The sequence below is a fragment of the Brachyistius frenatus genome, unplaced genomic scaffold, assembly GCF_029030835.1.
Source record: "Brachyistius frenatus isolate BFR_SWC_R1_liver_20210118 unplaced genomic scaffold, ASM2903083v1 Contig_125, whole genome shotgun sequence".
Classification (NCBI taxonomy): domain Eukaryota; kingdom Metazoa; phylum Chordata; class Actinopteri; family Embiotocidae; genus Brachyistius; species Brachyistius frenatus.
The window spans coordinates 78,334-104,943 of NW_027210724.1; the positions used below are offsets into that span (position 1 = coordinate 78,334).

The window sequence follows — 26,610 nt, forward strand, 5'->3', positions numbered from 1 at the left end:
GGCTCCAGTTGATTATTGTGTCTGTTATCTCCTTACAAATGAATCTAGACACTGGTCCATAGCATATTGAGTCTTCTGTTAACCCCGTGTGGGTTACACTAACAAATATGTTCACTGTATGTTCAGGCAGCTGGAAATTGCAAATATTCCCGTTTGGAAACATCCCACTTCTTTGTTGAAATCGTTCACAAACAGACACACAGGCAGCACCCAGGACTCCCTGCACCTTCACCCTATACATATATCGCATTAGAGAGGTTGAGGTCACAATATTCAGACTAAATTAGAGTGTGAATTGGTGTGAAATCTCCCAGGAAAGGATGTCAGATCGACCCTACAAAGTGTGTGAGCCTCTCTCGTGTAAGTAACCTATTTTTAGCCCCAGGCTTTGACATCTGTCAGTTGTACTGTTGTTGTATTTGACTCTCTACTATATAATATCTGCTATGTTATTTGGTTTAAACGTTTGAAATGAGCAATGGTGTCATATTTCAGTATTAAAACTGGATCATTTTTGTATATGATTTTAATATGTGCCCTGGGTATGGCCATGTATGTTCAGTATGAACTGAGATTCACAGCTTCTTTAGTTCACTTCAGCTCTCTCAGGCACCTGACCATTATTTAAGTGTGCTAATCAATCTTTATGTATTTACAGAGTAAAACAAACACACTGTCATAATTTCATTATTAATTACCACTGTTACTTAATGAGTTAATCAGCTTAAAATGACAAAATAAACAAGGATCATTAACAAAGGTTGCCTTTGCCTCAGCACATCATCCCTTTATTCATTCTGTGAGAAGTCATGGTCGTGCAGAGCTTGTGGGTCTTGCTGGAGGGGAAGTGGCACACATTGTGATTTCTGATGGAAGGTGTTTACGCCTTAAGGTGTACTCCACCATGCTTGGTTCTGAAAGAAAAGGAAAGAGAGGGAGATCTGACTCCGTGGACACTTCTGAAGACAGACTTGTTACGCAATATCTTTTCAGGAAGAAATTGCTCTATTACCACCAGTGAAAGCATGCAGATCTTGGGTGTATGCTGTGCTCAAATTCATTCATGAATGTAAATAATCCTATGTTCATTCTATATTAAATTGTGCCATGATACTAATAAACTTGTCTCCTATAGACACAATTTTAAGTATTGTAGAAGCTTTGCAGCTGTGCGGATACTTCAGATGCCTAACTTAATATAAATATCTTCTCTGTTTAAAAGGTTTCTTTCATCTTTGGTAGATGTAAATTGATCTGTCATGACTACTGCAGATTGACAGATTTATAGCTGACATGAACTCACCCTCAAAGCATTCTGGCACGGGAAGGCTTCCATCATTACAGGTGCTGGCCACAGGGTATCCACACCTCTCCTCTCTGTTCAGACAATAGAAGACAACATGTTCTCCATGGAGGACTCTGTTTGGCTTCAGGTCTGCGATCCAGAGCTTCTTGGCATTGTAGAAGATGCGGCCTCTTTTGATGCCAACTCTACAGGGAACTGGGTGGAAAAACAGCAGTTAAAGCATTTTACCAGACATTGCAAATCCACCCGGTCGTAGATAAATTTTTTATTGTTTGAAGCTAATTCCAAGCCAGAGGACTGGAGAAACGATCTGCACATTTCTGGATACTTTTGGTTTGCAATTTGACTGTTGAAACTGAATCCCAGGATCTTTTGCAACAGAAATATAGAAATTCCGTCTGCAGGGAAGTCTTATTTTCCCATGACTCACCCCTGCAGACTGGCTTTGACGACCACTGTCCTGTGTTTTGGCATTGGATCTCAGCCTGGCCGTCCAGAACATAGTGCTCATTGCAGGCGTAGTTAACCTTTTCTTTATAGCCATGCTGTCTTATCACAGCAAAGGTGATGAAGCCATTAGGTATGCTTGCTGGGATGGAGCAGCTCACATCTGGAATCAGATTGGGAAGAGGATTTATTGAGATACAATAAGAAACTGTCAAAAGGAACATTACAAACTATATCAATGGAGCAACAAAATAATGATAGTCTTTGTCAGGATGTGTTCTGTGAAGAAAGAATACAGCAAAAGGTGATGCAATTTTTTTTTTACTTTTCTTGGCCTATTTACAGTGTACACTGTCGATAACACGAGACCTGTTAATGTTGTATGTCACCTCGGCACACTGGTGGCTCAGTTGCGCTTCCATCAGCCATGCAGGATCCTCTCTCATAACTTGGTGCTTTTGGTGGATTACACTCGTATGTCCAACCTTGTCCATACATGATGGTGTCTCCATTCACTGGCTTATCGTGGACAATCCTACCATCTCTCAGGGGTTTGGGCAGGGGACAGTTCACAGCTGTAAAGAGAAAATCGAGACTGTCCTCTTAAAAAAAGACTCCAGAGGTATTTAGTGCATTGACCGTATTTATGACCCACAGTCACGTTAAAGTTAAGCGACCCTCTGTGTTCATATGAAAATAACGACAATTGTTTTGTCATTAAATGACCTTTGACCTTATGTGAAATGATGACCTCTATATGTGGGGATTAGTGGATTAAATCTATGTGCCAGTACTATGGCAACAATATGGAAATTTAGTTTGAAACCTTTTGTCGTAGTAGCCACACAAATGTGAGCCTGGAGAAGTAATGCAGCTCGGATAACCTCTATAAAGTTGAGCTTTTCCTTGTGAGGTGGACGCATATTGGGTGGATGATTCAATACAACAGCGAACCAAGTGTTTTTTGTGCCTAAACCTAACCAGGACCTCTGATTTAGGAAACAGTGCTGTGGGTTGAATTTGAGGGTAGGAACAAATGACCCTTAGTATTGGAGGACGTGTTGAGAGAAATTATCACACCAGATCTAAAGTCAGATCAGCTCTGAAGCCTTCCTTTGCTTTTAGCTCTGAACAAATCACATTTAAGCAAACTCCACTTCCTAATTTTATCATAACTGTCTAATTCTATTTTTTTTTTTAAATTTACAGTGTACCATGTGTAATGACTATTTTGTTTGCTCTTCAATGAACACCGATATAGTCTGTTATCATTTCCACTGCATATATGTTCTCATAGTACCTTTGCAGCGAGGTGGTGGTTGGCTCCAGGTGCCATCATGTAAACAGCTGCTTTCATTGGCTCCTTGCATGACATACCTGATGAGCAGAGGTTAACATTATTCTGAAATATATCACTGTAAACACAGCTTGACATGATCTGTTTGGAGTGGAAATTTGACTATTATTGACTTTTACCCGTCATCACATGTGAAGTTAAGCACACTCTTGAATGGAGCTTCTGTCCTTCCCATTGCAAATGGCTGCAGAGGTTTGGGGAGCGGGCACATCTTGGCTAATAGAAAAAAATGTTATACTATCTACAATACTGACTCTACCGCTCTTGTTGGCTAGAGAACATAAGTAATCATGTGACTGGGCCTCAGAAATCACGTTTTCAAACCAGGACATAGTAGCTTACACATCCTTTTCTTGCTAAACGTGTCTTTTGATCTTGTACTCGAGCAGCTAAACCAGTAGTTGTGGTTTTGCGCTGGGTTTATGTCATTAACAAACTAATTTAAGATTCTTTCTGCTATCAGTTCACTTCACATTTATCATATTTTTTATTTAAAAAAAATAGTTAAATCTCTTCCAAGAACACCAGAACATCTAATTTTTTAACGATGGTATGTTTTGTAAGATCAAACCCTAAGTGTTTTTTTTTTTTTTCAAAAACTAATATCCACAATTTATGATAAAACCACTGAAAACTATTATTTTCAGCCTGTCTCTTTTAAATTAATGATGTAAAATTTCATGAAACAGAATTTGCACTTCAACATGTGACAGGTTAGGAGGACAGGCATTGTGGAGTAAAAGTCAACCTTTGAACATAATGCATTGATTTCTGTGGGGCAATGAGAAACATTATGGGATCTTCTTAAAGGTCAGCAGAACCAAAAAAGGTAGTTCTTTTGAAAGTAAAAGGTTGAAATACAGTGCAGTGAACACTCACGGGAACATGCCAGGTTGGACTGTGTCCATTGTCCTGTGGCCGTGCAGCTTATCCCGCCAGGTGTCGCTGTTGAGGGCAGGTAGCCCTGCTCACATGCGAGGGTCAACCCTTCTCCAACCTCATACGCTCGTTTCAGGGTCGAACTGTCAATCCCATCCGTGACAGGAGGTCGGCCACAGACTGGTTAAAGACCAGATATTTCATTTGACCAAAGACCTATGAAGTGCTGTATTCACAGCAATAATGTGCACATTTGGCTGCCAAATTTTCAATTACATTAAAAACTAGATGTTGTGATGATTCAACAAAAATACTCCGTAATCCATTGTTGAGATTAGAGTGTTGTGAAACGTGAAAGTTGTGCGCACTTTTGGTGCGACATCATCAACCGTGCAAAATTCAAACCAATTAAGGACAGTGACTGACAGCAAGTCAAACAGACAGACCTGTAGCACATTACCAGAAAGCACAATAAATACACGTCACGCTAAAATAGAAGTAAAGCAATTATCCTGCTTCATTTTACCTGTCTTAGGTGTTACAGTTGTGTATAAAACTGCTTGACTGAGAAGCAACAAAGTCAAAGTTGGAGCCATCGTCTTGAGGGTGAAGTCTCCTCAGTGTCCCCTGCGTCTGGGTGGCGATGTAATCACTGTATGTACTGCTGAGTAATATAACGGTGACAGTCTGCTCCAATCAGATGCTAGTTTCAGTATTGATTGAGCACAAAGGTCAGACTTACTGTCCTCAAGCCATCTGTTGTTCTTTAAACAAAAATTAAAAAAAAAAAAAAAAAAAATGCTGTTTGTGCAAATGAAGCATGTAAACAACATTACAACAATAATGCTAAACAACAAAGGATTTGGCTGCATATGTGCCTTGGTTTGATTTAACAAAGTGTTGTTGTTTTTTTTGTCAATAAAAGTTTAGGAGGTATCGGTTGAAACAGTATACAAAAGGAGATAGTACAGTAAATATTGAAACTTAACTGGGTCAAACGATTTTGTTGATTACCAGTAATACCGTGCGTCCTTCATGGATGGATTCAACTTTGCAGATGGGCAGCATTGTTTGAATATCATACATCCAGTCAGTCTGACGGTTAACAGACCTCTCTATTTTTCTTTTTTAATTTCAAGTGTCGGATGTTGAGCTTAGTGTTGTAGGATTTTAGAGAACAGAAGGTCTGGTTTGTTTACACATATTCAATTTGTAAATAATTGACTTTGTTGGAAGAAGGACTGCGATGGCGAAGCTGCTCTGCAGGTCAGTGAACCACAGGAGAACGGGGCAACTCGGAAAAGTTAAAGTAACAAGCAAGTCAAGATAGTTTATGAATCCACACAGAAAATGTTTGAAATGGTAAGAAATGATCTAGCACAAGCATACAGGAGTCATAGAGACGTTTTATACCAGATCTTTAATAACAATTTTAAGAACAATAAGCACATTATTAGAGACAAACACAGAGCTGAAATGAAAAAAACAAACAAACAATGTTATTAATCAAGTAAGAAATGAATCTGCTCGTGAATAAATGGAGCATTTCTTCGAATGTAGTTGCTTTTTGTCTCTGACCTGATGCAACCCCCACCCCCCCAAAAAAACAAAACAAAAACAAACAAACAAACAAACAAAAAAAACCAACACAAGGTCTGTTACTGCTCGGAAATCATAACCCCTGGCACATATAGAAAAATATCAGCTCACCGCCCTTTGACTGAACTTGCAGTGCTCACACAAAGTCACCAACACTGAAACTTGAATGATAGGACCTATTATTTTGGTAAAGTAATCTCATTGTCCTGCACATTGTCCCCTGTAGTTTTTCACAACATCACAGAAAAAAGAGCTGACAATCAGGCAAACGGTAGCTCATTGATATCCAATCATGACACATACAATGCTTCGTTCTAGGAGATTACAAGATATGTATCTGTTTATTAAGGATATAGTGTAGGTCGTAGTTATTTAATGCTATAAACAAAGCACAAACCTTGTCACGAAGACAGTTAGCTACTCTTAGTTATCTTGCCTGATAATCATAATTTTTTTTTTGATGATGGTTCAAAAAAAAAGTCCCAAAAAGTTGAACACAGTTTGTAGCAAGACCAGTAGATGTGAGCCACTCCGCAGAGCAAACGAAACCATGTACAGTAATGCGCTTTTTATCCACACGGTGACGCTTCCATCCTGAATTCCTCAGGCGGGACCAAGGGCCTCCTCCTTCCCACAGCGGATCCTTTTGCGTGACATCAGCCGGAGTGAAAAGGAGGAAGCGCCAAGTTGCACAGACAACAATCGGAAATAGGATCTTCAAAATAAGATGGGCGAAGAGCATTTTAGACCGTTATTTCGGAGCTCTAAATAATTGAATATTGGTTGCTCCGTGGTCCTGGTATTCATGATTTAATACGAATAATTTGAGGAATGTAAAGTGTGTGTGTGTATTTATTCATTGCTGTTATTTTTTCTAATATATATATATTTTTATCAATCTTATTTATGTATACATATTTGTGAGTTTTTTTTTTTAAATTATTATTGTGTGCACCTTTTTTTTTTGCGTTTGTATGCTGCTGTGACGACCAAAATTTCCCCACTGTGGGATTCAGAAACTAAGAAACGGCGAGTAGTAAATTTAGAATTTCTTTCTAAAGTGTCTTCTCCACAAAGAGCTAAAAAAAAAAGAAAGAAAGAAAAGACTTTTACTTTGAAGGCTGGAAGCGGAAGCAGCACCGGTTACTACGGCTACCTTGAGAAGGTGCGGAGCTGTCAGTGGAGCAGCCTAGTGATATCGACAGGCGGGGAAAGACCTCAGACAGTTAGTGTAGTGTCTGCAGACAACACCGCCGCTCCGCACTCTGCTGGCTCCACACTGAGGGCTGCGCGTCTAAAACGGACTGATACACGCCCGAAGACAGACACGCGAAAGCTGTTGCATTGATTTGTTTTTATTTTTGTAGGGGGACATGGCTGATGTAAGTTCGAACGAGTCGTCCACCGCGGACGTGGCGAACAGGTTTGCCCGCAAAGGTGCTTTGAGGCAAAAAAACGTCCACGAAATCAAGAACCACAAATTCATAGCCCGGTTCTTCAAGCAGCCGACCTTCTGCAGCCACTGCACCGACTTCATCTGGTGAGTCTCCCGCCTCCAAACCCCTTTGACTGCCGCCTGTTGCATACTGGATAACTTTACTCGAGCGCACTCCGCTCGATGATGTAACACAACTTCAGAGTAACTTTCCCCTCCTAATCGTGCACTCCTTTGCACTTCCCGAAACACGTTACCACCTGGAAAGCGTCAGCACAGGATATCCTCAGTGCTCTCCTGAACAAACTTCACTCCAGGATCCCAATTTTTCGCGATTCAGCTTAATCACTCCTATATGGGAGGAGTTATGTTGTTCTTCATGCTGTTTCTGATGCATTCTATAAAGTGGGCTGCTCGAGCAGTGAGTGGAGTTGAATTCATTTATTCTGTCTAATTAGGACATATTCGAGTGAGAAACAGTCAAATTACAGCTGTCTTTTGATGTGTTAAGTGTTAAGTGCCATGAAATAACCTGTGTTGTGATTTGGCGCTATATAAATACAATTGAATTTTCATTATTGTTGAACTAAGTGGTCCCAGAAAATCCCAGGACTCCTCTGTGAGAGCCGCTTCAGCGGTGCATACATTTCAAATGAGCACATTACTGCACTAAGCCGCTCCTGCTGTTGAAGCCCATTCATCTTGTAGTTTTGCATGGTGAACGCAGCAGCTGACACTGGACCTGGTTGAACTATTTGGATGAGTAATTGGTTCCTTTTCCTTTCACATAGTTGAACTGAGCCTTTGCAATTTAAGCTACTGGTTTGAACTGGAGAACAGCTCCAGTGTGAATTGCTGAAAGCCTCCTACAGAGCTGGACAGTGGGGGGGATTTTCTATAGAAGAATTGTGCAATTTACTGGCAGTGTGTGCCCATATAGAGAAGCACTTCACCTCCACTACAGAGAACTATTTCAGCATATGCACATTTTATAAACACACTTGAAGTAGGCAGTGAGTTGCAAAGCTGCAGATTGTCGCTTGTATGTTGCTTTTTTTTATTTGTATTTTTTTTTGTATTAGTATTTCATAGGGAGAAATGCTTTTGGAAAAAACTGACAAACGATATGGTCCTGAATGCTGTATTTAGACTTACTGCAGGAGCCTATGCAGCAGGTCTCTATTTTTTTTTTTAATTGTTAAATGTAACTCTTCAGACTTTAGTTTCAGTCTTCACAGTTTAGTAATGTCTTAAATGTGCGAGGAGTGAACTTACAGACAGCCTGAGCGTTCCTCCTACATTTACAGACCTCTGCTGCTGGAGGTGGGCGTGCGACCTTTTATTGCTAGTGGCTTGACAGTTTTACATAATGACCTATGCCCTGCCAAACAAACGCCACTCCTTAAATCAAAGAACCATGAGCCAGTGGCAAACCATTTGTTGCTTCTCTTTATAAATCAAAGAACAAAGTTTTTTCATCATGCAGGTTTTAATGCTGAGGATTTCTGTCTTGACAATGTGATTAAATGCATATGAATCCTTTGACATCCTACACTTTATGGACACGATTATTGCAGACACCTGAGCATTACACTTATGTGTGATTTGCCACACCCCTCTTTCCAAAACTATGGGTGTTTATTTGCAGCTCTTGGTCTAATGTCGCTCCTCTGGTAAGATGGTGAAACCTGGCTGTGCTGATTTCCTCTGCTTCAGCTACAAGAGCATTAGTGCAGTTGCATTTGGCGTTTCAGTTCATCCAAAGAAATCTTGTCAAGTGTCTCCACATCAAACTCAGAAAAATATCTCTCTACAGACCTCACTTTTCTACTCGTTGTCATTTCAGGGAAGATAATAAATGCCTCCAGCATGACACGGACATTCAAACCTCTACAATGCTCGTGTTCAGTCGTGACATATAATGTGTAACACCCTGTCCCTGGAATGAATGTACATATAAATTAATGAATGGATTTATTGTGTTTATAAAACAGTGAGTGAACAAACATTCAGCCTTGGTTTTTTTTTTCCACAGGGGTTTTGGAAAACAAGGATTCCAGTGCCAAGGTAAAACCAAACTCCCTCATTCATCTTGAACCTGTGTGTGTGTGTGTGTGTGTGTGTGTGTTTCATGTAGAGTATGTTAAGCAAAGTATTTTCCTTTTCTCGTGTTTTAAATGAAACTTTTTATGTGATAAGTCTGCACATACAATCTCCTGTGCTGCTGTAATATCTATCACTTGAACCATTACAGCTACATTTAAATTGTACAACTGACGTGACACGAAGACATAACTGATTTTCTGAGCTTTTCTTGACCTATGTCTGCCTACTGCGCTTTTATTACAAGAATCATGGATAACTGATGAGAACTAGATGATAGATTTATGAACAGACTGACCACCGCAGACTTTACTGCATATCGATCATGCTCAAAGTGCCCAAATGTTCATATTGTGGTTGTAATGCCTTTAAATCATTTGACAAGAAGGAAAATACCCTAAAATAATTGATGTTTTAGAGTAAAGCAGGTATTTGGCTGCTCAGACCTAGACAGGGATTTGCTGTTTGTTTATGTGGCGTAATATTATGAGTTCATGGTTTTGATTTCTTCAGTGCCTTGGAGCTTGTTGCATGATGTTTACTTAGATTTAAAATGTGGATAATCACAGTGGTTCTCAGAGTTTAATGTGGTATTCAACAGCTGATTATCAGTGAAGTGCATCTTAACAAGTGTAGTGTTTGCTTTGAAAAAGTAAAAATGAGGCTGGCTGAAAGGGAACAGTTTAGTAAAAAGGTAGCAATGGAAGTGTGCTGGATAATAATAATAATCGTCTAAAATGGAAACCTTTCGAGCTTGCCAAAGTATAAGTCTGGCTGCTCGTGCCCACGTAGCAGAGCAGATGTTTTATTTGGATATAGACACTTTAAATACAGAAACATTTATATACAACATTGAATTTTAAAAGTGCCGCACAGGATTTTTAAGTTCTGTACAGAAATTGACCAAAAAGCAATCTTCTCAGTTCAATTCTTAAAGCTCTGAATGAAAAGTGCTCTGTGGAATTTTCTTGTAAACAAAAAAAGTATAGTTACATTCAGTGTTTGTCAGTGAATTATTGAGCTCGAACACATTTCCTTCCTAAAATATTGCAGAGCTGATTTGATTCAATGCAATTTGTTTTACATTTTTTGTAATTTTTTTAATTTTTTTATAAAAGGCCAAATCATGACACAACAACCCCTAAATTCCACAATTCCAATATGAGTGTCTGGAGGGAAAAAAAAATCCTCCCCTTTAAGAGGAAGAAACCTCAGACCGAACCAGACTCGGAGGTAGGCGGCCATCTGCCTCAGCCGGTTGGGGTGTGAGGGGAGAGCAGGGAGACAATGAACTGTTGGTGGGGCCAGTAATCACAGACCAGAGACATGCAGCTCCAAGGGCCAGCGATATCTGCAAAAGATCAATCATGCATTTCATGCTCTGGTGCTGCATTTCTAGCGTGTCGCAGCCACCAGCTTTACATGAATTAACAACCAGATGTGAACTGCCTCACATACTGAGTGGTTATGTGACTCATTATGCACATGCAAATGGAGAGACACTTACTAAAATATTGCTCCATGCTCGTGGTCCAAAGGTCCGCATGATACATTTATGAATGCCATTTTGCATTTGTAATTCTTGCATGTTCCAAAGTATTTTTTTTTTCTGGTGCAATTATTAAAAATTATAGGTCTATCCTAATAATATGTATAATTATATTATAGTCGTTATCAGCAGATGGCTATTCTAAGGCTTTGAATTGACATCGTAAATCAATCGATACAGCTTTTCAATATCGTAATGACGACTTTGACCCATCCATTTGTTTTGATTGGCTTTATTGTATGACATACGCTTTAGAGATGATTGGATCTCCAAGCATTGAAAGAATGTCAATGAATTTTAACCGCTTTAAGAGACTTGTGAATATGTTATTTCCTCACAAAAATGTGGCAGAACGTATTTCTTGTGCACTCCGGCAGCACTGCACACACATACAAGACAGAAAATCTGAAAACGCATAATAGATCTGCTTGAAAGATAAACACTTTGCCGTACAAGGTGTTTGATCTCAATGATTCAGAATCTCTTCTGTTGAGAGTGTCAGGGAGGATGAGACGTGGAGAGGTCTTTACTGAATCATTACTCATCATACTGAGAAGTGTAGATGGTTCAGAGTGTCCTGTGTCTGCAAGTGCGTACGTCTGGGAAATGTTTGCACACAGGAACATGCATATTAGCCCGTGTACACTTAAATCTATCTTCTCCCCTTGGACATGTCTGCCGATAACCCCAACACCCACTCGTCTATGTGATCTCCTCTAACAGAGGTGAGATGAAGCCTGCAGTATTTGCTCCTACATGGGTGAAACCAGGCTCTGCAATGAGTCAGTCTAAGGTGTTGGAGTGTTGATAGCCTAACATGTTTTTGCATAACCTGACATTATCGTCAGTATGTCCGCCAACCCCCTCCTCTGCTCTCACAGCAAGTCGTCATTTTCCTCTCGCCTCATTGTTCCTGTCACTGCTTTTTAATACAGGACATAATGATAAACTGAGTGAAATCAAGGACGTCAGAGACTCTTAACACAAACGCAAATGGCTGCTCCGGAGCTTTTTCTTTTTTGCATTCAACACTGACTGTCTCTCAAAAACTGACCACTCACTCTTTGTGTTTCCAATCATAAATGAATGCCTGGACCTGTGGGAACCTGCCTTATAAAGGCAAAGGAGAATGGTTGCACTGCAGCTATTAGATGAGCAAAAAGCCCCCACTTCATAACATCTGCTTAGCCATCAAATATTAAACTTGAACTTCTACAAAATGAGGGCCGAGTCCTCCAGCAGAGACATCAGCACCTCTCAGTCACTGACAAAGTGATAAACCGGAGAGTGGCATTTCTATAACAAGAGTGACATTTAATTTTCAGCCTTGCAAATGTCCCTTTTCTAAGAATAGGCAGTGCTGCACTTTATCACATCATCAAGTATAGTGTGTCGGGTTGTGAGCTTGAAATGGTGAGTCAGAATTGCGTGTCATATATATAAGCTCATTTAATATGTTTATGTTTGTGTTTCTATAAAGAGTATTTTAGGATTAAAAGCATACAAAGTATGAATACGTTTTGGCCAGCTGGGATGTCATATTTGTATTACATGGTGTCTCAGAGCTAAACACTGACTAATACATTTTAAAATTGTTGATTAGAGCTGAATTGTTTAGTATATTAGTTGTTTAGATGACTGGTTTATTTTCTCAGATATAAATATTTACTGTTAGAAAATATAATATCTTTGGGTTTTGAACTATTGTTTGGACAAAACAAGTAGTCTGAATATTGCAATTTGGCCTTTGGGAAGTTATGACAGTCAGTTTTCACTATTTTTTGACTTTTGATTGAGAAAATAATTAAATAGTCCAGAATGTAATTGGTATATTAACTGATGAGAAAAATAAATGTTGGGTGCAGCCTTAGAAATGAGAGAATATAGTAATAATCCTGCACAGGAATATGTGCGCCATGTCGACCGTGTAACACATTCAGTGGATCGCAGTTTATTGTGTTGAACATGAACTCGTGGGCGCAGATGAAACAAAAAATTTAACCACTCAACATGACACCTGAAATTAAATACTACAGCGAAGTTAATGTTGTGGAAACAAACAAGCCTATCAGTAAGCACCTTTCCTAGATGGTATCTGCATTGTGAACGATCTGTCTGTCGTCTCCTGGCTTCTTTTCCTGTGGGGTCTTATTTCGAGCTTCTGGCCTGCTGCCTGTGTGCAGCAGGGTGTCTCAAATCACCATTTAGATGACATTGTAGTACAGCCAGGCAATTTGTACTTGTGTCACTCAGCTGATTTACCATTCAGATCTTGTTAAGGTCACATGGCCTCTGGAAACCTTGGGACTTGGCCTCTTTGGTTAGGGTTAGGGTTTCTCATTTGGTTTTCATTTCTTGACATTCTAATTAACCAGGGTTTAATGCGAAGGTGTATCCTATTTTGTGACCTACTTCTCATTCAACCAGCTAAACATATTCACAAGGAGCCACAGAATTCTGTCGGCCCCCGAGCAACCCCCTTAAGTGTTCGGGGGTCAAATACCGTCTTCAGGGGCACCTGTGTGGACATTTACTGAGAGGAGTGTTCGTTTAAATCCATTTCTTTGCCTCAGATTGTTTGTTTAAGGGTCTCTGCCACAAATGGACTTTTCTTGGAGGGTGCAGTTGGTGTCATTGTAACACTTTTTTGGAGTCCATCTAACTGCTAATGCCCGCTGTTGTCTCTTTTGACAAATATAAATCAGGGCATTGTTACTTAGACCCCTAAAAGTTACACTAGAAAAAGTGACGCTCTTGTTGGCTTTTTTGAAAAATGTCAGTAAAAGTAAAATCAAATTAAAAATGGTCCCGTAAGCTGCGTCTTTGAACTGACTGTAAAATAAAAGCGTCTGAGGTAATTTCTTCTCAAATGAATATTTGAACAAAGACTACAAGTACAAGTAGATATGAGAAGTATAGAATAAAAGAGATGAAATCAAAGCCAGAAGGCTTAAAAAGACTTTATTCTTCTGGCTATTCCAGGCGAGAGGGTGTTCCTGGGATGTAGTGATTGCGGAAGTTTCATTTTCTGCTCTATACACCGTTGTAATATAATTCATTTCCAGAGTGGCGAGGCAGTCGATGGATTTTTGCTCCATTAATTATTTCACCAGGATGACCTATGAGGCCCTCAATGGTTTATTGGCAGATTGTGTGCAGCTGGATTTCACCTGAGGCTTTCCAATGTTCTCTGACGAGAATAGAAGCTAATGCAAATTGTCGTTGTGGAGGAACACAACCCCTCAAGAGTATATGATGTCCAGCCATACATGTGGCTTGTTTTATGTATTGAGAGTGTAAAGAGAAGTCAAAATAACAGAATTAAGAGTGTCTGATCACTCTAACCTGCTCACAGCTTCAGTCTTTGCTGTGATTATAGTCTTGAAACCCTGTTTGCATGAAGGTTTGCTCAGCCACTCGTTCAGGGCGGAGCAATCGGTCACCAGTGGGGGTGGCTAAGTGCGATGAAACTGAAGTCAAGTGTTTGTTTCAAAATGTACTTCCAACAATGGTGGCGATAAGAGCAGATGTGGCAGTGCTATCAAATATCCAGGAATTGAAGCTGAAGCAAGAACAATGGCCCGGTCATCTTGGTCATTTACAGATATGGAGTTGTACTCTGCTCACACCGAGGGAGAGTTTCTCTTGTTTACAGCTGGTGTTACCAGACCCAGATTCACTGTGTGAATATATGGGTCTAGCCGCGCTCAACTGAGGATTGTTTCCAGTTGTTGCGTCATAACGGCCGTAGACCTCGGTTTAATCTAAAAACTACTGGAGCAGCATAATACTGACTGGATCCACCAATCCCTTTGATGCACAGTGGCTTTGTTAACCTTGTGCTGCTCAGTGTTTGGACAGTATTCCGCCACAATTTCATCCCAATAAGGCCTTTGTTAACAGGCCATGGAAAGGTAAACTCCCTGATTTTCATGCTGGCTGGTGCGCGTATTCTTCTTTTGTTTCTTACAACAAAAATTGCACTCAGCTTTACAATACCTTTCAAAAGTAAGCAATCCAAAATTAACAAAAATAACAACAATAGTTATAGTAGCAGTCACCATAATATTCTTAGTGTTATCTTTACTGTTTTCAAATGTTCAAACAGCACATTATCCTTAGTCAACATTTCTCTGCTCCATTTGAGTGCTACATCCTGAAGCTGCATTAAAAGCCTGGTTTTAATGCCCAAGGGACTAAAGTGTCACTGTTAGCCAGAGAGAGAAGGCAGATTGTGCTCACACAACTTATCTAAACACCGGCTTAGAAAAAATACACATTGCAGGATTCAAGTGTTTGATAATGATGGCAAATTGTCCAACATGATTATAAAAATATAAACAGTAATAGCAGGCAGCCAACGTTTAAGCCAGACGTTTCTGTTGCGTGGCAGGTTTGTGCCTCATGCATAAAGCGATACATTAGTTCATGCTTTTACTTCTCCAGGGGGTTACATAGCTTATCAACAACATTTTTTTCATGAGACACAAGAGTTTATTACAATTTCCACCTTTGGTGGCCTGAAATATACCACACTGATGTATTCCCCAGTGAGTAATGCCTTTTCAGTGGAACACAGCACATGTCTGTAGTATAATAGTAAAACAGTTCTTTTCAATTGGGTTTTCATTTGACAGCACAACATCCAATCATCTCTAAAAATGAATTTAATTTGATTAATTTACCACAGCTTAGTTTTTTTTTTTTAATCAAATATAATCCAAATATATGAATTTAGTGGTGTCAAAGCAGCAAGTAGTAAACTGGCAAGGCTTTAAAACACTTGATGAAAGACCTTTTGAAGCATTCATCCAGCTGGACATTTTTCGTAAGTGCCCCTTTAGATTCTGTGCGTGCTAAATTATATTTCAATGTCAAAATTAGTAGGCTCCACAGTTATTCTCCAGCTTTCTGGGAAAAATTCCCTATCTTGTTTATTTATTTACCAATACAAATATGGAAAATTGATTCAAACCTCAATCCAAAGTACCACAGAGCATCAATTTTTAAATTGTATGTACAAATCCAGCTGTGAAAGCCTTTCGCATGAATTTAATTCCATCATTTGGTATCTCAAAGTATGGATTGTGAGAAGAAATGGTTTGTGACAGAGACATAAAACCCCTGTGGTCCTGGGATTCTCATAAACCCACAGCTTCAGTAGACACCGTTAAACCACAGACCACCCTGCAACATCTGTCGCTTTATCTCTGCCACCTCAGTGGCCGTGCTTTTGTTTGTGCCGTCATTCTCTCTTCTTTTTTCTCCTCTGTTCTAAAGCAGCGGTGTACTTAGAACAGAAGACACAGATTCATTACTAACAGCTTTGATGCTATTTGCTGAATTTTCTGTAGCAAATAAACGACCTATGTTCTGTTTCATTTCTTTTCTTTTCATCTCTTGTCTTTTCACCAGTTTTCCTGTTTCTCTGTTTAGTGGCCTCTGCCTCTGCCCTGGGTGGCAGGCCATGGGTTGGCACCTATCGGGCAGCTTTCTTTCCTTCTTTCTACACAGTACAACCAGACTCGCACATCCAATCCTTCTATCTCTCGCTTGTGTAAACGAAGAAAATTAGCAATCGGTTATTGGGTTTCTGCAGGATGTCCTTCTCATTCATTTCATGGTCTGTCCTCTCAGGGGTAAGACGTTCCAACTGCAGCCTTGATACCATTTTAGCTTCAGGGTTCGATCGACATGAAGATACAAGATTTAGAGATTGTTTGAATGGAGTAGAGCAGGAAAGAAGCGTCATGGCGCGCGTGCGTGTCTGAATGTTTATGTGACAAGAGGAGAGAAGAGGGCAGAGTTCAACTCCAGCTATATTTAGAGTTGCTCCGTGCTCCCCTGAAGATATACACTGCTTTGCATTGTGATGGTTCTGTTTAGAGGAGGACACTTGTTCTGTTGTTCTGTCTTTTTTAGATAGCCACTGTTGGATTACATAAGGCCTTTATCTGGGGACACACATGTTCTGCTATGGTTATCAACTTAGTGATTTAACTGAGGATATTCTGCGTGTGCAGGCTATGGCAATTCTGGCAGTTTTTGTTTCAGCTTCTTTATTGTCCTCTTGAAAACAAGCTTTTCTGTAAACATGAATGGGAGTTGAACAGCACTAGCTCCGTTACTCCATCTCTATTTGCACAGGATGCGTTCAGGCACAGTGTTAAGTTGTAAGTCAACTATACTGCAGAAGCCCTCATAGCTCACAGTCACTAGCTGCTGTGTTTGGGACTCAATAATACTAACTCACTGGTCGTGATATCAATGCATGGTTAATAAGCTGCAAGTAGTTGGAGATCTCTGAGTGAGCCGGGGGTTTGTCAGATGAAAATGAGCAGCAATGAAAACACTTAGAGCCACAACAGCTCTCGAGAAGCTTGTTAGTTGCTACTCATATGCGGGTCTGCCTCGACAGCGGTCATTCAGTTCTTTGCTGGAGACAACACCAAGCTGTTAGACAGACAGAAGCAGCAGGCAGCATTACATTAAAGCTAATATGTTAGGTGGCCAAAGGACATGTCCTATACCAAGGTTCCTTAGAAAAAAAAAATCACCCCAAGCACCAAGGAAGTACAGTGTGGATTGAAGCTCAATGACAGTAGATTATGAATTGATAAACATGTAAGTAGAGTCCTAATAAGGTGTTAGACCTTCAGAGCAGCTTGAATGAAGTCTGTGGTCCATGTAGTAAATTTGAACTGTTCAGTCAGTCTTAGCCATCGTCTGTTTTTGCTCAAAAGATATAAATACCTAATGAAGGCTGTTTCATCTTAAAAACTCCACATTTATTAGAAAAGCTAAATGCAAAAAAACAAAAACAAAACGTGTATGTATGCATTTCTTTTTAAGCAGCAGTTGAATAAAGCTTTGATGGCAACTCAGGAAGGTGAGCTGGTTTGTTATCTAGCTGTGTGGTTCTGACCAGAAACAGTACTGGAAGTGAACTGTTTTGGCATTTGGGAACTCCCTGAAAGCCTTTTGCCTCTCTTCCTGTTTCTCGGCAATCAATCCTGACCAACTGCATTCAAATTAGACTACTCCATCATGACGGCCTGCATTATTTATCACCTTGATTCCCACTATGCATTTGTGGGGAAATGCTGTGACATGCCTTTTAAATGTGTTTGGCACCGTCTAAGGCAATGTTTGCTTGAGAAAAATGATGTTGTTTTTCATGTTTGCCGGCCCAGAGACACCCTTTTGCAGTATGTAAATCCCAGTGCTGATGGAATGAGGATTTATTATAAATATTGCTTTTTGACTGAACACTGATGTTCAGTCAAATATGTCAATATTTGAGATGGTGTTTGAATGTTTGTCGCTGCCTCGGTGCAGAGCTTGTCTCTCTGTGCTGCTGAATCTGGATTAGATTACCTTCTGGGCTTCCATGGAGACCTGGACCACACATTGATGCAAATCTGCTAGTGCCTTGGCACAGGACAGCTCCTGCGTGGAGGGAAATACGTCCTCTGACACCTGCACATCATGATAATAGAGCCCTGTTCGGTTCCTGATTGCATGCTGTCGTGACGTCGCTCAAATCTGTTTCACAGTTTGATAAAGGGATTTGAGTGCAGGAAGGGGACCAACTGAGCAATCACAGGTGGGATGACGTCCACTATCCTGCTGTCATGCTTATGTCACATGGAATCTGAGTGGTGCGATTTTATTGTCAGTTGGAAGACAAAGCTACAGTATAACAAAGACCTGGCAGAGCTTTTATTTTTTTATTTTTTTTAACATTTGGAAAACTTGCTTTGGACTATTGATCTTGCGCGTTAGCTCAGATACTGGATTTGAATCTGCACCTCACTGCCCTCTCTGCATATGATTAATACTACCTCGGAATACTTTTTGATTAGATTGGTTCGGGATTTTAATTCACTGTTCATTTGCAGTGTCTGTAATTTTTTTTTAAACAAAATGCATTACAGATTGTTTTACGACAGCAATGTATTTATTTATCTCTTTTTCTGGTTCTCTGATTTAATGTGTCTTTGTAGATGAACATCTGATCTTAATTTGTACTCTTTTGTTTACAGTGTAAACAACAAAAAAAAACATTGATAAAATAGCTTTTTCACAAATAAGAACGTCTTTTTAAAAGGTAGGCTGAATAATTTTGTGCAAGAATTACTATTTATTGTTGCATATTGGACAAAGTTTGTCTCCAACACTTACCTTTAAGTGTTCTGTCTGTAGCGATTATACCTACAATTAAAATAAAGAAAACTAAAGTGACTTAAACAAAACCAGAGTTAACTCACTAGTTGCTTTGTGTTTTACCAGCACGCTTTACAAGTACATTTTTCACCAATCTTCCAAACCACAATGCAGCAGCAACATGTAGCTTGCCCCCTCTCTTATTACAGCATCAACATTACTTAGCTTTTGTTTTAGGCAGCAAAAAAAATCAGGTCCCAAATTCATTTGGCTGAATGTGGTATGAAACTCTTTAGTAAGCCACACTTTTCCATGCCCTAAGTGTGTTTTGGTCTGCACTGATGCATGGGGAAGACATTTGCATGGACAGTATGCCCATGTAGAGTGAAAGAGTGTCCTGCCAGCAGCTTTGTGTTGTGGCGTCTGCTCTGTGTTTGCTCCGGGACCTTGAGCTCCTGCAGGAGGAAGCGAGTGGCAGGTCGGTCATAATGGACTCAGGTTGAGAGCAAGCAGATCCAGCATGGAGAGCCAAACTCTGAGACTTAGCTGTTTGCTGATTCCCCCTTTGGCTTGTTAAAATGTGGTTGTAATGGATATTTGTTGTGGCTGGATTGTTTTACGATACTTGAATACAAATTTGTCATATTTATCATGGGAGAGTATTTATAGTGTTTTGTTCCAGCATCGTTAATATGTAGCTTGTGACAGCAACAAAACATTGATAAAACATGGGACACAATTGCCTGCAAAACATCAGGGTTCCCAGGATTATAATGGAATTGCCATATTTTTTTTTTAACTCACTGCTTTGAAATCACATGATAGAAGAGGCTGACAATATTTCTGCACTGATAGCTGCCTGTTAACGATAAAAAAAATAAAGTAACAAAGCCACAAACCATTATGCATAACCATTAAGAACTTTGATTTCCTGTCTCTTGTCGGGAAAGTCTTGCTTTCTTGCTGCAGACATTTTCATCACTGCAGCATGTCGTTGCCTTCAACTTTCTTGTGGAAATGTTTTGAGTGTAAATTAAACACAACTACACGTGTATAATTTAAGTACATCACTTTGTAGATATTCATGTAGAAAAAGTGTTTCTCAAAGATTTTTTTGTGGTTTTTATTTGTCGTGATTGTTAGATACAATGTGACATTCATGCGGTGACCTTTATACTTTAGCAATAGAGCTGTGCCACAGACCATATAAGGAAAAGACTGCGATACACTGTGTCCTTTCAGAATACACCAATTCATAGTAGTTAGGCTAGTTTGACCCATTAAACTGACCTCTGATGGCATCTGTAATGCTTTTAAAAATCATCCATTTAGATGATTAAAGCCGCGTCTATGGTTTCATTGTTAGATCTACTTTCAGATGGTTGATGATAATGGGTTCAGAGGTGGAGTTGTATCATAGGTACTTAATGGGAGCTTAACAGTTGCTTTTACTTGAATGAAACACTCAGACAGCCCTTCTGTTTTTTTTGTGAATGAGACCACCTGTTGTTCTGTCATTTGCTCGTAGGAACTGTTCCTGCTTACTGGGATTAACTTTTGGGCTGTATGCGAGCAGCAGCAGGGAACAATCCTTCCCAGGTCTTCTAAATCGATGCTGTAACGTTGAAGAGTCAAAAATATCACATCTGTCTGCATGTAAAGTAGGCCGCACTGCAGCGCCCCCAGGCTGGTTTGCTTGCCTTGCCATTTAACATAGACCTCATGGTGGCCTCTGCATTAAATAAAACCCTCAGTTTCAGTGTACTGTTTTACATAAATGGCTAGTGATCTTCAGGGTTCCCCCAGAGGTCAACATCTAGGACTAGGCAATCTTCGAGTTTATTGATCAGTGCTGTTATTTCATATCATTTTGGCCTTATACCGGCAGGTTAAGCAGAATTTACCTTTAACTAATAAAGCTTTATCCAATTAGATTTAAAAGGCAGGCTTGACAAAAGGTCATGAAGTAAATCTAAATGAAGAGTACCCTCTGTCCTGAAAACTGAGTCAGCAATGTGATGGGGAATGGGGGGTTGGAATGTCTTTACATGTGGTTGAAACGCATAAACATTCATAAACAACTATTTCCTGCTTTTCCTTAAAGGCAGCGGTGAATTGTTTGTGCATGGACAAAGTGTTGTGCATACCGGAGGGGTGACAACCTCCCATATTTTTCCACTTAATGCGGTGGAGTAAAATTGGACCACATGACTCCGAGCTTCTTCCCCCTTGCTTCTCTTGTCTTTGAAATTGGATCTTGGCAGCAGCAAAGACACGGAGTTGCACTCCAATTTTTCAGCTCAGTTTGTAGAAACCTTGTTGTTGTCAGTGTTTTCGTTACTTATCTCAATTCTAAAAGAACTAGAGTAATCTCATGTCTTCAAAGCCTCTGTCGCAGTGAATTACTGTAATTGATAAGGAGGATACCGATTTAATCAGTGTGTTACCCAAACAGATTTTGAACATCAGCTTCTTTTATCACGTCCTGGGGAATTTGTGTATGAGAAATGTTTACTTGAATATATTCTCCAATACATTAGTAATTTCTCTTCATTAAACAGATTTCTCTGCTTTTGTAGATTTACCAAACCCCACCCTCATCCATACTGTACATTACTGTACAACATAGCAAAATTGCCCGATTGCTTCAATCAGTCGCATTGAAGTCGCTCGTGGATTACGGAGCATTGAATAATCCTGATGATAGATTTCATTGGTCTCTATCTCACCAGTAGTTACAGCCGCATTGGAGTCGCTAAACCTCTGCGACCAAATGCGCAGTATGTTGTCCATTCTCATGTATTAGTTTGCTCCAGTCTTACAGACACAAATGCAATGACTAGCTGACACACACTAACTCATGCACACACAGGCAGACTTTGGGTTTAAGTTAAAAGAGTCATTAGGTCAGTGGGTGAACATCTGCTGCCTGAAAGTGGCGAGTGATGGTTGTCAACTTAATCCATTCACACAGCATATGGCTTGATTTGTTATCTTATACTTGTGTATATATATATATATATATATATATATATATATATATACATACAGGGGGACAATTCTTGAAAAATAACATGTAATGATTCTTGATTCCAGTTTATTATTGAAGCAAACACCCAGCAACAAATGTGTTTTGTTGTACATATGGGCCATATTATAGGACTTAATACGCAGACACAATTAAAGTTAGGGCAGTCATTCATAAATCATCATGTAACTACAATCCCAGGTTACTTAAACATGTGGATAGACTTTAAAAACAATACTCTACAGGACATTTGAGTACCTGTAAGTGTTCAGATTACTTTCCCTCAGAGAGCTAACCAAGAAAGACAGGCTCATTCCATCATGCTTTGGATATAACAAAATGTGACTCTTCATGTAAACACTAGTTTCTGTTCTTCACTTAGGCCAGTAGACTGATTGCCTTATCATTGGGACTTCAGAAACTTTCTGTTTCATTTGAACTGAAAACATGTTGTGTTTCAAGTGAGTTCAGGTCATACAGCGACACAGAAATCTAATTAGGGATGTGTTTTTAGATCAGAGAGAAGATATTTGTCTGGAGGAGAAGGGTCTTTCTTTCTTTCTTTCTTTCTTTCTTTCTTTCTTTCTTTCTTTCTTTCTTTCTTTCTTTCTTTCTTTCTTTCTTTCTTTCTTTCTTTCTTTCTTTCTTTCTTTCTTTCTTTCTTTCTCTCTCCCCCTCCCTCCCTTCCTTTACTGTGCCTTGCAAGGCTTCACCCTGTGTGCTGCTGCATGATGAACATCCTTTGCTTTTTTTTTTCTTACAGCTACTGACTGTTAAGCCTTTATTTACAGCCGGCAGACACTTTCTCTGTCTGTACTGTACGTTTATCCCTGTGTCATTGTGTTTATGCAGTTCATACGTATAGCTTTGTGCTTCAGAGGTAACATGAGAGGGAAGATCATAACAAAGCTTCGGCTAATGTTTCCGGCTAAATGGACGATTAAGTTTCTCTGGCTCTGAAACCATTGTCATTATGGTTGTGATGTGTTCTTTCATACCCTTTGTGATGTTGTCCAGTCTTTATGTTGCATATGCTACTCAATGTATCAGTAAAGTATGCTGGGATGCCTTTTTTTTTTTTTTTAAATATCTCCAGAAATTTAAAAAATGCCCACCAGATAAAACAGAAGCTATCAGTCTGAAGATCTGTGCTTTTATTTAATTTGGAAAACCTCTGGGACAACATCCATACAAAATAGTAAAAAGTCATCATTACCTTATAAATACTGTCTCATAAAGCAATCCAAAATACAATGATAAAAAGCTCCAGATAACTCAAAGTCAGTTGTCCTAATCAGAATTTAACTGTCAACGACACAGTCGGGCTGTCATGATCATGAAACTTCAGTTGATGTTTCATGGTCATACATTTAATAATGTAAACGCCTCTTCATAGTTAAATAATAAACATACCATTTATGAAGAAGAGCCATTTATACAAATTACAGTTTTGTTTGCTTTACTAAATAAAAAAATGTACAGGGCAGATATGACATAAATAACAACTTTAATTAAAGTCTTTTACTAAAATGTACATGGAAATTACTGATAATGACAGGTACCATTAGTCAAAATAAACATGTTAATGCTCACTGGGATTGACTAATTAAATTAGTAACTAACTAATTATCTTAAACCACAGCAGAAAAAGGGGGTGCAGTGAGATGACATCATTAAAAGAGCACCAGTTAAACCTCAAATGGTTGGAAATAACTTGGAAATACATTTCTGTTTCATCCAGAGTGTTTTAATACAGATCAATGAAAATAATGCTAATAATTATGCAAAATAATGAGGATCAGCTCAAATAAATACGATCATACAATTATGCAATCGTGACAGGCTTATACAATGTAGCATATCTTACAGAAGTTGTAATAATACAACTTTTGACCGTCCTTTTTAACACTGGAGGGCTATTTTACAAAATAGTTTGAAGTATGGTAATGTCTGACTGCACAGTCGTATAAGTTCTTCAGTCAAACTGAGTGGGTGAAGGCTGTACATTGTATAATCTTGAAGGAATAATGTTCTTATTGACTTTTTCAAATGTAAGTAGCTGCAGCTTTTGTTGCATGTTTACCTATTAAACATTCATAGGAGCATTAAGGGCACACCACAGCAACATCATCCAAACAGGCCCTTCATTAATTCTGCCTTTAGTCTGTACAGTATCTTTGAAAAAAGATGTAAAATGTCTCTTCTTTCCGATTACACATACTGCAGGCTCAGATGAATACAAACATATTTATTGTCTTTTTAAGAAACAGTCATATAATGTGCTTTTTGTGTTCCTTCATTTTTTTGTGTTGAATCACAGACCACTGACACTCACTTCTGCTTTCCCTTCCCTATGCTTGTGGGACTTAGCTCCACTTGATGTCTGTGTCTGTGTTGATGTTCATTCTTTTTGAGCAGAAGAAGGGGGTTGTGGGAGGTAAAAGGCCACCGCCGATATGTGAATATAAATTGTGAAGTTTAATTATTCACATCAACTTAACTTTCATTTTATTGATGTGAACGGTTGCATTGAACAGGAAATAATTTCCTCTGACACTGATGGCAAACATCAGTCACATGGAGGAATGAACTGGATGTTACCCTTTCAGACTATTACAGAGGGAATAAAGCACACTGGAAAAACACTGCTTCTCTGACATGGATTCAACTTGATAAAAGGTGTACCTTCCAGAGGTGAATGCCACTTTGGTTACGGATCAGAATGCTTTTAAAACTGAGAGTTTTTTTTTTTTTTTTTAATCCATGGGGAGGTGCAGTACTGAACATTACCAGGGATTAGAGAGGGATATTACTGCCTGAATGCATTAGATGTGTATTAGATAGCTCCATGATGGAGCACAGACTAATGTACCAGGCTCTAAATTACAGCATAATCTGCATTTAATTGCCATGAGTTTTGTTGTGATAATAGCATTATCTAATGGAAGAGCTCTAAAAGGTTTTGTATGAAGAACAAAAGGAAAGGCAAGTGGAAAGGGCAGAGCTGCTGTTACAGATGTGGGACTCTCACTTTGGGATGATTATGCAGGCCGGCACTCTGGTGAGACCCTGGTTACACAAAGGTCCCTTTGGTTACATTTCAGATGTTTTTCAACAGTGAAAATGTCAAGAATGTCAAAACAGGATTTTTGATGGAGTACAATTGCATTGCATTGTACAGCAAGACACTGTTGTTTTGAAAGAGGCCGATTGTCAGTACTTTTCATGGCCTTCAGCTATTGTCAAGACTCACAGGCTCCTCCTGACACATTGCACATAAAATCAATCAGTTCACACAGCCCGAAGAAAAAAAGTAAAGACAATATTTGTGGTACTTTGTGGTCTGTTTGTTGGACCTCAGGTGATGGCATCTTCTTGTTGAGCTGGGTGTTGTGCAAAATATTTTCTGACTTTTATATGATTCCTGAACCCCTACATTTTTTGATCGAAATATTAAAAGAATATATTTTTTGAAAAAAGAAAATTACAATTTACATTACGATACCAATCATTAGTTCTAATGTATCTAGGCAAGGCGAGTGTAACCAAGGTTATTTTTGTTGCTACAATTAAAACCTGTCCCTTAAACACCTCGCATGCAAATTCTTACGAGATGCCACAATTTTCCAATCTTCCTGATACGCTGCTCCATGCTGTTGGTAGATGCTAGCTTGCTTGTGGCACTCAGAGAAGCCTCCAGTTACTGCAGTGCACACAGTTCATGCAGGTGTGGACAAAAATTGGTTAGAAAAGAGAGAAATAAGTCATTCTAACGCGAGATTTACTTACCTAAGTTGAGACGGCGTGATTTGGTTGTGGCTCACTGACACTGATGAGATTTATTGCTTTGTAAACGTAGCAAGAGGTATGTTAGGTATCAAAATTTGGAACACAATGAGGAGGATTTTTCGACAGTAGATTGTACAGAAGCAGTTTAGTTGGTACCTTAACAGTATTGAAACTCAGTACCCAGCATTGTCTTCTTGTGCTCACCATTGACTGTGATAACCTCTTTATTATCAGTATCTGGAAGGAGAGGAGCACTTTGCACCCATTGTCTCCTATTAAATGTAATGTACTGGATCTCGTGTCTGCAGGAAATGGTTTATGACGTAAATGCACCCTTGTCATGTGAAATTACAGCAAATTTGAATGTCAGAATCAAACAATAATGCATTTATTTTCAGTTCTTTTAATGAGTAATGTATCTGAGCCTCCACTAAGCCCTCACCAATCTGGTGGCTCTACTCAAATCTGGTCGGCCTGTTACGGCAAGTTAGCCTCTCTCTGTGAGGACATAAACGTTTCGTCACAGGATTGTCGAGCAGTATTTACCCACTGCAACGTACGCTTTACTGTGAACTGCAGAGTGGCTGAACTACAGAAGCCACATCATTACCACAAGCACTGAGATTGATCCGCTTTTCAATTCATCCAGGGAGCGATCAATACAAATATTGTTGACATCCTCTATAAACTCCATTTGAATTCCAGTTCAGAGTTTAAATGGGAGCAACAGCATGGTACAGTTTAACATGAAGGTGAGACTCTCAAGCAGCTAAAACGCAGACACTATCACTGTGATTCAATATTTCACAATTTGGAGAATATGGATTTTACAGAATGATACAGTAAATGATTAACATCACAGCCTGACTGACACTAGATTTTTGGGATCAATACAGATATTAGGGAGTAAAAAAATACAGTTATCGATATATCAGTCAATATTCTTTATTAT

General features: G+C 39.3%; 2 protein-coding genes across 8 annotated transcripts in view; one reads left to right on the plus strand and one right to left on the minus strand.

Moving 5' to 3' along the window:
* Positions 1-761: 761 nt before the first annotated feature.
* LOC138630010 (beta-2-glycoprotein 1-like) lies at positions 762-4,632 on the minus strand. Its single transcript, XM_069714088.1, has 8 exons — positions 4,516-4,632; positions 3,990-4,169; positions 3,230-3,326; positions 3,054-3,130; positions 2,143-2,328; positions 1,737-1,916; positions 1,304-1,501; positions 762-914 (listed from the first exon to the last, which is right to left on the minus strand). Exons 1-8 carry the CDS (start codon positions 4,583-4,585, stop codon positions 808-810), a joined length of 1,095 nt encoding a protein of 364 aa, XP_069570189.1. The 5' UTR covers positions 4,586-4,632; the 3' UTR covers positions 762-807.
* A 2,144-nt stretch (positions 4,633-6,776) lies between these two features.
* LOC138629992 (protein kinase C alpha type-like) overlaps positions 6,777-26,610 on the plus strand; it is a 138,030-nt gene continuing 118,196 nt past the window's right edge. For 5 of the 7 annotated variants that reach the window (XM_069714070.1, XM_069714067.1, XM_069714066.1 and 2 more), the window contains exons 1-2: positions 6,778-7,128; positions 9,059-9,090. In XM_069714070.1, coding sequence (XP_069570171.1) covers positions 6,962-7,128; positions 9,059-9,090 — 199 coding nt within the window. In that variant the 5' untranslated portion in view covers positions 6,778-6,961. Of the gene's footprint in view, positions 7,129-9,058; positions 9,091-26,610 lie in introns of all 7 variants that reach the window. The other 2 variants (XM_069714065.1, XM_069714064.1) reach the window with 1 other exon arrangement.

Bases quoted from the DNA above. Each gene is read 5' to 3' on its own strand.
- LOC138630010 (XM_069714088.1), bottom strand. From the start codon at position 4,585: ATGGCTCCAACTTTGACTTTGTTGCTTCTCAGTCAAGCAGTTTTATAC. The intron at 4,170-4,515 runs GTAAAATGAAGC...GTCTTTAACCAG, and splicing joins AACTGTAACACCTAAGACAG to TCTGTGGCCGACCTCCTGTC. The intron at 3,131-3,229 runs GTAAAAGTCAAT...TCTGCTCATCAG, and splicing joins AACTTCACATGTGATGACGG to GTATGTCATGCAAGGAGCCA.